The sequence below is a fragment of the Hyposmocoma kahamanoa genome, unplaced genomic scaffold (assembly GCF_003589595.1).
Source record: "Hyposmocoma kahamanoa isolate Upper Pololo Valley unplaced genomic scaffold, ASM358959v1 85, whole genome shotgun sequence".
In the NCBI taxonomy this organism is placed as follows: domain Eukaryota; kingdom Metazoa; phylum Arthropoda; class Insecta; order Lepidoptera; family Cosmopterigidae; genus Hyposmocoma; species Hyposmocoma kahamanoa.
In genome coordinates this window covers 393572-407987 of record NW_020654242.1, presented here as the reverse complement: position 1 = coordinate 407987, position 14416 = coordinate 393572, and the positions used below count along the sequence as shown (strand labels likewise).

Sequence of the window (14416 nt, the reverse complement as noted above, 5' to 3'; positions counted from 1 at the left end):
ATAAAACTTTCCGATAACCTTGGCTATAGACAGAGGTAAAAGAACCCGCGGTATTTATTTTGATATATTTAGAATCGTACGATGCGAATGGGCGGGGCTTGTTTTATGTTAAAATGAATTTAGTGTTTATTATCTTTAGATTTTTAATTCCATCTACCTACGAATTGACGCATTTTCTTACACAGTATGTTGCAGGCAGACATTATTGAGAGATTTATTTGCTAGAAATGTAATAGAAATAATATCCGACCATGTTACAAGGCTAGTTGCCTTGATAGCCCATCTCATGAAAGACTGCAGTAGCAGTAGAGCGCCTTGTGCAAGAGTTCGTCGAGGGAAGTATTACTGTGTTCCGGTTTTGAATGGTACTTAGGGTGCTGGTGAAAGTGGGTCTTTTCGGCTTGACTGTACTACGTGAGTGCTAATGCCGATAACGCGAATGACGATAGTGCCAAATACCGTAAAGAAGCTCTATCATTGAACAGGAGTGGCATCGGAATGCTAACTAGAGTCTTAACAGGACACTGTGGCTTGAACAAGCAAATACTGAGCAGAAAGACAATAGGGAGTGTAGATTTTGCCACGAGGCAAACGAAACTCTTGCTCATCTTCTCACCCAATGTTACCCCCTGATGGGCGTACGAAGCTCCATACTGCATATGCCACAACCGGAGGACTTTAAATGTGTCGGAGCCAGGAAAGTCCTTCAGTTCTTCAATGCTGTTGGCCTTGGCTCCGAACTGTAATTAGTGGTGATCACAATAGATCAGCTGATGGTCGCAGTGATGAGGGGCTGCATATGCCCCGAATGAAGCCACCCTAATAGTATAATAATAGGGATTGCACCCGGGCTAGCGCCGGCGCTGGACGCGTGTCTTGTTTAAACATTTATATGCATTTAAACTACAGACAAAATACTATTAATAAAAAGCTATTAATATCTCATTTAATTATAAATAATAATGCACGTTAATTTGTTCAACAACACAAATATTCACATAAATAATCGCAGATAACCTATGACAGAACTTGATAAGCAGACTGTCAGACAGACAACACGTGAAACTACCTAGTGATAACGTTGAATGATAAGTATAAGTTTCCTTAACTGGGTTGTCTGTCAGACTATCACGCCGTTAACCTGGACCATCGAGTATGTAACCACAAATAGAGACGAAATGTCTTTTAATTTGTTTGAAAGCTATTCTGCCAAATCAGTACTGTAACAACTGCGCTCCGATTGGCCGGCCCGAATTCGAAACAATTGACAGTGTCGTCAATGGGTGTCAATTGTTTCACTACAAATCGACCAGTTAACTTGAACTTTGCTATAATGGACGAGTAATATAATATAGAAACAGTAAAGCTCTGTGTGAAAGAATTGCAGCTAAACATTAATAATTATTATAATAACGCAACACACTCATAGCCCCGCACTAGGGAAACCCTGTGCCACGGGTACCATAGACATAGACAACCACAAATTACACCCAAACTCACGAGTGAAATAAGTATAGGCCATCATTGACAGGCCATACACATGTTGACTGTGTACTGGCAATCGGTACTATCTCAATTTTGACAACTTGACAGTTGAAGAAAAAAAATGTTTGAGTCATTTATATAGGCATCTGGTTTATTAAATGAAAATACGTAAATTTTAAATATTTTTATTACACGTGTATGTATGTATTTCTACACAATACGTATTTTTTATTTAGTAGATAGTACCGGGTGCCAGTTCACAGCCGTTATTACGTACGTGTCTTAAGAATTAAAAACGTACTATCGGGAAAGTTTTTTCTATGATACTAAGTCAAGTGACGGTCTGTCCATAACAGTTGCAATGCCACTCAGAGCTTCAATTCGCAAAGATCTGACGGGCCCTGACACTGCGCCTGTCGCCCTGAGACATAACGTCGGGGATATTGCAAATTCCCATATGTATAGGGTTTTTCAACAAGAACTTTGTTTTGTAAATCAAATGACAATGATTAAAATTTTTACTGTATTAAAAAAGTAAGGTTTGGCAATTATGAATGAACAATGATATCTGATAAATGTCCACCACGGCCACAGTTACAGACGTCGATTCTTTCATCAAAGTTTTTAATCACTTTTTGACAAAATGGTGGGTCTATTTCGTTAATTACTTCACGAATTTTGAGTTTTAAAGCTGCATACAATTCGATTGGCTCCATATAGACTCTGTCTTTAACATAACCCCATAAAAAATAATCCAGCGATGTTAAATCACATGATCGAGCTGGCCACTTAACGGCTGAATTTCGTGAAATTATGCGATCGGGAAATTTGGCGTGCAATAAATTCATTGTTTCGGTGACTGTGTGACTTGTGGCACCGTCTTGTTGACACCACATGTTAGTGATAGCCATATTATCAACAGTAGGCCAAAATTGAGTTGATAACATCTCGCCATAGCGTAATCCATTGACCGTAACCGCATTTACTGCCGAATTTTCGAAAAAAAACGGCCCAATGCCAAGGGCACGGTCACACAGCCACAGAAATAATGTTGGACTACAGGCAATTAATGTTGTTTGAAATCTTCCCCGTCCCATAACATTTTTGAAGATTGTAGCTAGCCCCATCCCTTGTTTTGCAGACCCTTTTTTGTGCAAACCTTTTGTTTATTATAAAGACGTGATTTTAAACGCCATTGGTTGACAAGAACCAGTCAAGCTGCGTGTGGTCTATTAACGACAGTTACCTGCACATGCTGCCTGGGGTAACTCGCAAGAAATGGATCGAGCGTCTTCTGGAAAATTCTAGCGCTGTCTCGGGAATCGCCGCAGCTACCGTCTCGTATCAACGGGTTTACTCCCGTGCCGAAACAATTACTGTCAAATAAGTAATACTCGACCAAGTTAAAACACAATATCAAATATATGAAACTTCATTCGCATCATGCGTCCTTTTGTATTGGTAGAGTTTTACCACGGAAAAAAACAACGGAATTGAACCCTCGATTACTGTCGGAACCAAAACGCCCACAAACAAATGATAAACACTACGAAATCTTGATAATGATTGGTCATAGCTTCTAATTTAAAAAGATGTAACAAATTCTGGATTGTTAATATAATTTAAACTTTACTGCCGTCCACTAAATAAACTGGGAAGCATAGGAGTGCGAACAGGAGATTCGATAAATTGCTCGAGCTACATTGAAGAGGATGGAGAAGGTTTTGTGCAGCCGCAAACTATCAATAAACCTCTGAGTGAGGTTGCTCCACTGCTACGTCTGGCCTGTAGTGTTGTACGGTAGCGAGGTTTGGACTCTAAAACCCGACACCCAGAAGGGTCTTGAAGATGTGGTGTTACCATAGAATGCTACGCATTAGCGGGACCCAGAAAGTTCCAAATGTGACAGTTCTTCAGCGCGTTGGGAGGGACCTTGAACTCTTGCAGACCGTCAAGAAAAGGAAAGTTGCGCATCTTGGACACGTTCTACGGCATGAAAAGTACCGACTTCTCCTGCTGATAATGATGGGCAAGATCGAGGGTAAACGACGTACTGGAAGAAGGAAGAAGTCGTGGTTGCGCAACATCCGGGAATGGACGATTGCCAGCGTAGAACATCTGTTTCGTTTGGCTCAGGACAGGGAGGAGTTCTCCAAGCTGACCGCCAGCCTCCATTAGTGGAGAGGCACTATAAGATGATGATGACGACTAACTACAACGCGACGAAGCGGCAAGTGGTCAAATATTCGTTTTAAATAGCAAAAGATTCACAAAATTCTCTTTCAAAAATAGTTGAAATTAGTTAACGTAGTCGACTTATCGAGCTCAAATATCATTAAACAATTTCAATATTCTAGAACTGGGTCATGGTTTTTTATATCTCAAAAAAATATTTTGTCACTTGGCCGCATTTTAGTTAACGGACGGCAGTTTACCTGGTCGATATATCGTTGAAAGTTACCTTTATTGCCATTGACTTACAATTATATGGACGTCGGGTCCGCGCTGAAAAGTGTCCGAACTTATAGGGCGTTAAAATCGTATACAGAGCGTCATACACGCTTTAGTCTTCGTTTGTTCGACTGACAGCGAAGCAAGCAAAATTAGACAGTACTGCAATGACATTACAATTTAAATTCAACGTTTTAGCTTTTTCATATTCCTTTACATGTCACTACGTTTAAATAGGTTGACTTGGGACATTTTTTTCGTGGTTTTTGTATTAGACCCATCGTCCATTTATTTGTAAGTCAATGTTTATTGCAAATTACGACGTTATGATTTTATATTGAAATTTTATTCAACGTGCTGCCATCTTGCGGGCAGTAGCTGAACCACGACAAACGATTACCATCTGAATCAATTCGATATACAGAAAATTTAACATAGTTAAATAAAAAGGATCCAATACACATCCACTCACTTTTGAGATATGGCAGTTTGAAGTTTAAGTGTTTCTTACTCTTGTTTTAATTTTTCAAAACTTATAATGTCATGTAATTCCAGAGATCTTTATTTATGTTTATATGTTGTATTTTTTCTGATCTAAATCAGACTACGAACCGTTTGGTGCGTACGTATAAATCGAGTTCTTAAGTTTTCGCGATTGTTACACACAGGAAATGAAACTATTTTTCCGGATTTAAATCGCGTATATTTGTTTTTTCTAACAAAACGACGTTTCGGGCCCTTTACAGGTTCCATGGTCACGGTTGACTGAGGTGGTACAGTCTTCAACCAGTTATGTCTAATATTGATGCAAACCACCCTATTTTTTCACTATAGTTACAATAGTTATTAATTAACTAAGTTAGGCCCAAAACGTCGGTTTGTTTGAAAAAACAAATATACGCGATTTAAATCCGGAAAAATAGTTTCATTTCCTACGTACGTATAACTCATTTTTTGATAATTTTGTGGATTGGATCCTTTTTGCCTAAACTACGTCCAATTTTGAGTTACGACAGTATTTGATTTCATGTGTGTTATATAGCAGCAGTAGAGCGCCTTGTGAAGGAGGTCGTCCAGGGAAGTACAACTACCTTACCTATATCTGCCACCAAGCAGTAGTGTTAGCATTACTGCGTTCCGGTTTAGAAGGGTAAGGGTGCTGGTGAAATTATAGGCACATGAGACTTGTCAACTTATGTCTCAGGGTGACCGGCGCAGTGGCAGTGCCCCTCATATCTTTGCAATTTATGGCTCTGAGTGGCACTGCAACTGTTATGGACAGGCGCACGACTTGTTGGTTCCGTCACTTGATATTATAAAAAAAAATAAAACCATTCCATACAGATCACACTGTAAAATCTTTTAAATTTAGATATAAACAGTATCTTTTGAATCAACAGAAATTAACTTAGCCTGTGCTGTGTTGTATAGATGCTATATTGGCATTTACTTAGTGGGTTAATACCAATGAACATTTAATTTAATATTTTTGCCATTTAACTGTTAAGTATTTTATTACATTATATTGAGTTCGTACTTGTCACCATATATTATATGGTTCGGCGTGTCGTTGCAGTGCGTAGTGGTACTTCCTAACTGGCCGGTGTCTCCGGAAGACCAGCGTTGGGGTGTTGCAAAATGCCTCGACTAATGCTGAGTAGACGTCGGTTTAGCGTTATACTTATATCTAGGCTTAAGAATGTAAAATTTGTAAATTGTAATATGGCATAATTATGACGCTAATAAACAATTTTTCTTTCTTTCTTTCTTTCATCTTTTAGAAGGCTGTTTAGGTATATTATACACATATAACTCATTTTTTGATAGTTTTGTGGATTGGATCCTTTTTCAAAAAACAAGTCTGCAGTCTGCGAGCATGTCATGGATAAACCTACACATTCAATGAAGTTTGACAAACCCCAGGTCCTTGCAAAAGAAGTCCGTTATCTGCCCAGGATGCTGCGAGAGGCCATTGAAATTAAAAAACATCCTAATTTCAACAGGGAAGATGGTTTCTCCGTACCACCAGTTTGGGATCCAGTATTTCCTCTAATGAAAAATCCCAAACAGACATAAGACTGCAGTACTAATTAATATGTTTTAATTTATTCTAATTTCTATTAATAATTAATAATAAATTAAAGTTAATAAAAAATTCATTCAATAAAATAATTTGTAAAACTTAATGTAGCGTAAATTGGAATGTTTTCTTTGTAAAATTAAAAATAAGGTATTTAATTAATAACTATTGTAACTATATTGAAAAAATAGGGTGGTTTGCATCAATATTAGACATAACTGGTTGAAGACTGTACCACCTCAGTCAACCGTGACCATGGGACCTGTAAAGGGCCCGAAACGTCGGTTTGTTTGAAAAAACAAATATACGCGATTTAAATCCGGAAAAATAGTTTCATTCCTATGGATCCTTTTTGTTTAACTACGTCCAATTAATGTAAGGATTTTTGGTGCAACTATCATTTTTGCACTCCAAAACAGCACAATAAGGCATTTTTGTAGAATTTTAGAGAATTTGCACGAAAGAACGACACAACTATACCATACAAAGCAAAAATGGCGGACTGACCTCAAACAGGTCTTTCAAGACCTAATGTTGGCACGCGTCAGTCACTAACTAATCACATTCTACTGTATTTATTGTTCTGAGTTTTTTTTTTATACATGACAGGCAAATAACTCCACTCCACCTGATGTTAAGTGGAAAGTGGTATCCAAACGCGAAGGAACCTAGTGCAGCGATGAAACCCTCACTGCACTAGCCACCTCCGCCCTGCCTGCCTACAATATGCCTCTTCACGCCTCGTTTGAAGGACCCCATATCATAAGAGGGAGGGAAGACATGTGCCGGAAGGGAGTTCCATTTGTCAACCGTGCGGCAGAGAAAGGAGCCACCGCACCTTTTAGTACGCGATGGAATGCGGCAGGTAGTGAAACGGTGACTACGAAGGCCCGCACGCGTGCTTCTGAGCAGGAACGGGGAAGGGGGGATGAGGTTGAACAGCTCTTCAGAGCACTCACCATGGGACATGCGGTAAAAGGCGCTAAGCGATGCAACATCTCTACGCAGTTGCATATGTTCAAGGCGTGATGAGACCCCTTCGTCGCCTATAATTCGAGTAGCACGACGCTGTAATTTATCCAAGGCATCGAGTAATTTACTTGTTTAACAGTAATTCTTTCGACGACGAAGAACCCCGAATTTGTACGTTACACATTACACATGATATAACGTTAGTTATGCTACAAGGCAAATATGTGTTTAAATAAAAAATAATTTAATAGAAATCATTTATTACATCTAAAAACAATACATTTTAACGCGTCTGTCATTTTAATACAGAACGAAAAATATTATTTTTATTAAAATTAACAAATCTATCTAAAATTATAATTACAATATAAAACTATAATATTATTATTCAACTTAACAATTTTTCGATTAATTAATCAGTTCTTTTTTTATAAACTAAAATAACCCAGTTATGCAAGACTCCCGTTTCATGTTTTCTCAGGACTTTGCATTTCATTTATCATTTCTAATATAATACAAAATGTACAAAGAGCGCTTGAGCATTTCTTACAATAAATTCTCAGCTGGACTTAAGAATCTAAAGATATTTCACAGATCTGAAAAACAGAGAGCTTTCTCTCTGTATCAAAACGATAAATCTCACAGCCGGCACAAAGTTTTCAATGGCAGCTACACTGGCCCAGTGCCCAGTAATGAGAGCATTATAAACAAAGTAGATTTAAATTTATAATTAAAAATAAAATTCGAAAAATAAGTGTACTTTGAAACAATATTAAATAATAACATAAAAAATAATCATGTAGTTTTCGAATAATTCAAATTTAAAAAACAATATTTTTATAAAATTAATTATTATTAATCATTCATTTCATAAATTACATACATACTTCGTTCTACCTTTTCGTTTATTTTATTAATTCTAATTATTGGAATTATACAACAATATAAAACTATATAATATACACTGGTTACGTCCGTCTCCCACTGGGGTAGGTGGAGACCGTGTAGCTCCACTATGTTCCTGTAATAACACTTTCTCTTTCAACTAACATGTCGTTTCATACACGCACTATAAACTTATGTTGTTATTTTACTAAGCCTATCTTTTATATAGGGTTATTTGTAAAATGGTAGCAACCTCTCAATATTATATTACTAACATCTTAAACAACAAAATATTTGTTACATGACTCTTCAAAAAACATAATAAATTTACCGAAAATAATAATTTAAATGTTTGTTATATTATCTAACACTTTTTAGACATTTAAAAAAAAATATTTGACAGATAATTTTTACAGTTTCATATCGACATTGGAAAGGTAAAACGTCTAACGTGTATTTGGAAAAAAGAATTTTTTTTTTTAGAAAAAGAAAAATCATAACTCTAATTTTAGTAGTTATATGGAAAACTAGAAAGTTTCACCTTTTCCATATAACAAATAAAATCAGAGTTTAGATTTTTTTTAATAATTACTTTAAATCGCTCCTGTAATATTTTTACCGACTTCAGAAAAAGAAGGACTCAATTCGACTGTACGTTTTTTCTTTATTTTTTAAACTTGATGATTCCTCAGCAGCGGTCCCTTTTAAATTTGAAGGAAATATTCCAAATCTAAGGGTGGCAAACTACGGGATGAATGACTTTTGAGGGCGATTTTTTCAGTACTCTGTACTGGTTTATCCTAATGCACGTTAAACGTTTTACCTTTCCAACATTATTTACCACGGTCCTAGCAAGCAAACCTGAATCGTGGGCCCCAGACGCACGATTTGCATATGAATTTTTTAGTCTCCAAAAGTAATACAAATAGATATAAGAATAAATGTGATAAGAAGGTAATAAATGAATTATTATTATTATTACAAATAACCCTGTATAAATCCAAAGCATCGAAACATTGCCATTCCTATCTTAGTCAGAACATTACAACTAGGATTTTCACATTCGCTCTTTGTGCTTCTTCGCTAACACAACCCATTATGAACGACAAAGCCATAAAAGCATTCCTGTTTCTATCCTAATCACAACATAGTACCTAGGATAGAAATGATAATGTCATCTTTCATAAAACAACGCCTTCTTATACTTTTCAAAACTTACATTCGCTCTAAGTATGTGTCATACATCAACTAACAAACGTCTCTTGTATCGACTAAACTATCGAAGAATTCCCGTTGCCATTTTGTCCTAGTAAAAATTGTTGCGTGAAAGATGATGTCATTTTAACCGACTTCAAAAAAGGAGGTTCTCAATTCGACTGCGACAACTTTTGTGAACCGATTTCGGTGATTCTTTTTTGTTGGGAAGAGGGTACCTCAAATGTGGTTCCATTTAAATTTGAAGAAAATATTCCTCCTCTAAGGGTGGCAAACTGGGGGATGAATGACTTTTGAGGTCGGTTTTTTACACTGTTGAAATTCTAAAATTTGTCTCCTTAATCTAACATCAATCTATTTCACATAAAATTATAATAATGACATACACACTAAACAATGTTGCATAAAAAACAAAATTGTAGTATGTTTAATTCTTTTGTCCTTTTAAAAAATGGACCCAGTATTGTCAGTTATGTCTAGAAAGGACACTGACTCATGGAACACAGGTTATACCCAGCCCAGGAGCCAGAGGCTTCATGGCTACGTTGAAACAATAAACATTATTTACAAATTTTGTTTAAATTGATTATTTTTAGAATAATCAAAAACATTTTAATCAACATTTATAAAAATTAATAAATATAAAATAATAAAAAGTCTCGCACAGTTTCGTTTTTTAAAACTACATTAAGCAAAAATGTTGGCACAAACGTTTCAAAGATTTCATTGTTATTTATTATTTTACGAATACAAAAATCAAAATCGATATTTCAAACAATTTTTTTTAAAGAAATTTTGGTGGGATAGGTAACTTAAGATTAATTAAAATAGAAACATGATCGTCATCACCATTATCAACCCATGATACGTCCCGTAACTGCGCACGAGTCTCCTCTAAGTACAGAGAGTGATAGTCCACCACGCTAACGAAATGCGGGTTGGGAACTTTGTAAAAAAAAAAACAAAAATGGCGGTCTGAAAATCTCGAAAAGCAGTAAAATTTCAATTTTGTTTGTCATAATAACAGTGACAGCGTTACTGCGCCAGAGCAAGCGCGTTTGTGCACTGCATCCGTTTCGTATTCCGAATCCGAGTCTATAAAAATCTAGAAAACCGGACCCACTTCGGATGTCTCTTGTGCACTAAGTCAAATCCTAGAAAATACGAATGTAGCTTGTACAACTAGAGATAAAATGATACTTCGGACACATGTGACATTTCGGATCGTCATTTTCTCGGATTAACTGACACAAAACGGACGTAGCGCACAAGCGCTTTTTGAAAACTCATATTGAAATTATATTATCGGATTTTAATTAGAAATAAACTGACAGCTGCTAATGTCACTTTGAAAAATAACGCCGCCATGTTTATTGCACAGACGGCAGCACATCAAGCTAGACATTGACGGATCTTGTTCCGTTGCACTAGAGGCGACATTGGAACTTAACTGTGCAATGTTTGGTTCAGTTCAGTCATGTTAAAGATGTGTAACTAATTACCCTATTTAACAATATTTCTTAATGTTCAAAATATAATAAAAACACTTGTGTTATGGACATTGGAAACAACGACAGTACCACAAACACCCAGACTCGAGACATTATAGAAAAGTCAGTTGTCTACATTGCCCCGGCCGGGGATCGAACCTAAGACATCAGAGATGGCAACACCATGAAAACCGGTCAAATCTCTATTTTACTTGATAAGCTACCAATCGATTCAACCGTCAAATTCTTTAAGACAACGCTGTTTTATTTCATCGAAAACTAACAACTCAGTTTATATCTCTAAATATAATCCTCATTTGGAAGTTATATGCATGGTTTAAAAATAACTAGGCAAAAAAGAATTCTATTCATGGAACAATTTATTGAATTAATAACATTATTACAATGGCATTTCAAATTATTTTATAGTCCAATTTATTATTTAATAATTCATAACAACAATCAATTGAGCTTTTATAAATATTTTATAAAATATTATTTTTATTGAATTGCACAATTATAATTTTCTTTTAAATTCGTTTAAACTTCTAGATGTCCACGCCGATTAAAAATATAGGCCTTACTGGAAAAAATCTAGGGTTTTGTTTAGGGTACTTGTGAACGTACATACAGTGATTCGCATAGTTAGAATTAATTAAAATGGAGATCTAACAATCCGGAAATTGGATTTTCAGTCTTATTAAAATTTATAACGAGAAATTTGAAAAAATAATATTATGATATATAATATAATATAATAATTCAACAAAATGCGATCTCGTTGTTTTCCGAGTATCTAGACAATGTAGACCACTTATAAGGAATTCATCATACTTATCAAACAGGCTGGTCAAAAAAATCTTTTTAAGTACATGTTAGAAGCTTTTTCAGATCGGCTCAAGCCGGTTCAGCGTGAATAAGTATGGTGACTCCTTAATACCTGGTCTCAAACTAAATTATAATAACAAATTGCCAAAACATCTATCAAATTTGACAATATTAAGTATGTTTGCATAATTTCAAGTACCCGTAACAGGTTTCGAATTTAAATTTAGAAGCTTTGTTCAACTAATTATCAAAATATTTTTATTTCTAAAAATATTAATTTGAATAATAATATTTTAATGCCAATGGAGTAATAACGTTACTGCAATCTGATCTTAAAATAATTTAATTAAGGCTTCTTACCTTGTGTTGACCACATAATTTTTGAAAAGAAATGTACAGTCTACAATACGTAAATGGTATCATTTTAAGACTTAGAGCTGTCATAGGTTAAAGTATCGACAAAGGCTTATCTCTATTTAAATAATAGGCTTTAACTAGAGTTATTCAAGCTGGCACAATCATTTGTTAAATAACGTACATTACATCATTTAAACAGCGAAATAACATTTGTAAAGCTGAAAGTGCGGCTGACTGTACAGTTGTAATGTTAGTACGTCTTATTACTGTGTATTTAGAACGGTTTTGTAATACGCTTTAACGTATGGTTAACTGTACATTTTATTTTCAATTTGCTCTTCTCGACAACACGTGTTTGCATTACGCAAGAACATGTGTGGAAGTAAAAAGCCATACAAGTCTTAATTTCTGGCGCAATGGAAACGGGTCTTTATAGTGCCACTAGTGTGATGTGTTCTCTAAACGAGTATTTCTGTTGCCAACATTTCTTAATACTAAACTAATTTAAATTTTTGTCGTTTAGTTTTAGTTACAAGTTCGAACAATCAGATAGTGAAAAATACTGATGGGTACGAGCGTGTCTTATGTTTTTTTTTATGTTAGAAGTGAGGCAAAAGAAATTACTACAAAATCAAAGATAACCAACCTCTTTGAATACAGTCTCCTTTCGAGCACTAAATTTCCTTTTCTTTTTTTGAACAAAATAAAATTAACACAAAAATAATTGGCACTTCACACTATGGCACGGTTTTAAAAAAACACAGATGGTTTCCGACCAATCGGCGTCAAGACATTCAATTCCAAATTCAAAACTGTCTTTCTTCACCAATAGGGAGTGTTCCCGTTAAGATCAGTCCTGGCTGTCCATGAATTTCCGAACAAGATCCTAGCACAAGAATTTGGCGTAGTATTTTTAACTGACGACTTTTCCAGTGTATAATTTAAACCTTTATTGTTATCCCAATATTCAACACCTTTACATTGGAAGCCGACACAGAAATCCAGTCTTCTAGAATGAATAGGCAATGGAAGCCGGAAGCAGAAGGTGTCATAATCCGAGGTACCGTTCTTTCCAATTGGTCCAGATTCTAGGAACGCACAGTATGCGTCTTCGTGCGTACTCCAGCCGTCAGATGTACTCCTGATGAAGACTTCCTTGGAGAAATCCAGGTTTTTTACTTTAACTGTTCCATCTATGCATCCTTCCGACTGTTTCACTATGACGTTTTCCAATGACACACAGTCCTGAGTAATTCTGCGACGGAATTCGAGGTAATCGGACGCCGGTTGGACAAACTTAATCTCCCACAAGTCGACTGGTTTGGGAGGCGGTTTTCTCTCTATTGGCGGGCTCGGAGCCTTCAACCAATAAGGTGGCACGTGAGACGGTTCAGTCATAAACTTCACTTGTTCCAAAGCGAAGCCCCTGTCATCGGCGAAAACCACTTTCTTCTTCTTTTTCTCCGACTGCATTCTTATACACGACCTTGGCGCAGATTTCAATGTGAACTGCACCGGCTTCAGGGTCGTTAAACATGGTGCCGAATACCCTCGTGTGGTAATTTTCACTGGACGCCGAATAGACGGAGTGTAGTCTGTTAAAAATCCAGCCGGAGGGCTATGTCCGTAAAACAACTGCTCTGACGCAAGCATATCGATCGCAGCGCACATTCTGGAACAACAAATAACACGTATGAACACTACAACGGTAGACAAGTGACTAAACTCGATTTGAGCGCGGTGGGGATTTTTATACCCTGCGCAAGCGCCGGGCGTTGATAATAATGTAGTGTGACTGTCAGTTTTTATGTTTGCGGGATATTTTTAGGTCGCGGAATTTTTATTGCGGAGATTTTCATGTGGGTATATTCGGTAATCTTTTTATCATACATCGTGTATACAGGTGTTACATATCTTTCTCTTTAGCACTAATGCACCGAAAAATGTTATACAAATAATTTATCTTCTCCTTTGTTAGGTTCATTGCTGTTGTAAGAAACGGTCTAAGTGAAATAAATGCAGTTAAAAAAACCTTATTAAGCTTCTTTTTAATACGAATCTATAAGTCATTTAAAGTAATTTATAAGAATAACTGCTTCAACATGTGTATAATTATTTACAATAAATTACCAAACGAAATTAAATTGTTACAAGGACGTACTTTAAAATTAAAATTGACAAAATGGCTTTTGACACATTGCTTCTTTAGTAATAAAGAATACTTAGAATTTACAAATTCATTACATTCATTAGAAACTAAATAAAATAGAGACTAAAGAAACATTGAATCCCATTAATGTTTGCACATCTGCTTGCATACAATGTACCTAATTTTACTTAAGACCTTTGTAATTACTGTATTCTGGCAAATAAACGTATTCTATTCTATTCTAAGTCAACTGATTGCAACAAATGTAGAATATCGATGCCTTACTTTCTCAAACTCGTATCTTATAAAGAGTGACTATTCAGGGGACGGTAAAACTTTCTATTTATTTTAAATTTCTTATTAAGGGTGTTCTTATTATAGAAGCGTATGCATTGCCCATTAAATGAATTTGAGTCTATGAAGACGACCGTCAAGAGCAGCTAGTTTACGTTGCTACGTTGGGAGACGTCGTAGGCCCCGTTTGCTGGCCGTGCCGACGGCTAG

At 36.0% G+C, this 14416-nt stretch overlaps 1 protein-coding gene across 1 annotated transcript; it reads right to left on the bottom strand.

Moving 5' to 3' along the window:
- Positions 1 to 8554: 8554 nt before the first annotated feature.
- Positions 8555 to 13436, bottom strand: LOC113234587 (protein phosphatase 1 regulatory subunit 3C). Its single transcript, XM_026469940.1, has one exon. It carries the CDS (start codon positions 13432 to 13434, stop codon positions 12586 to 12588), a length of 849 nt encoding a protein of 282 aa, XP_026325725.1. The 5' UTR covers positions 13435 to 13436; the 3' UTR covers positions 8555 to 12585.
- Between the last annotated feature and the right edge of the window lie 980 nt (positions 13437 to 14416).

Bases quoted from the DNA above. Each gene is read 5' to 3' on its own strand.
- LOC113234587 (XM_026469940.1), bottom strand. From the start codon at position 13,434: ATGTGCGCTGCGATCGATATGCTTGCGTCAGAGCAGTTGTTTTACGGA.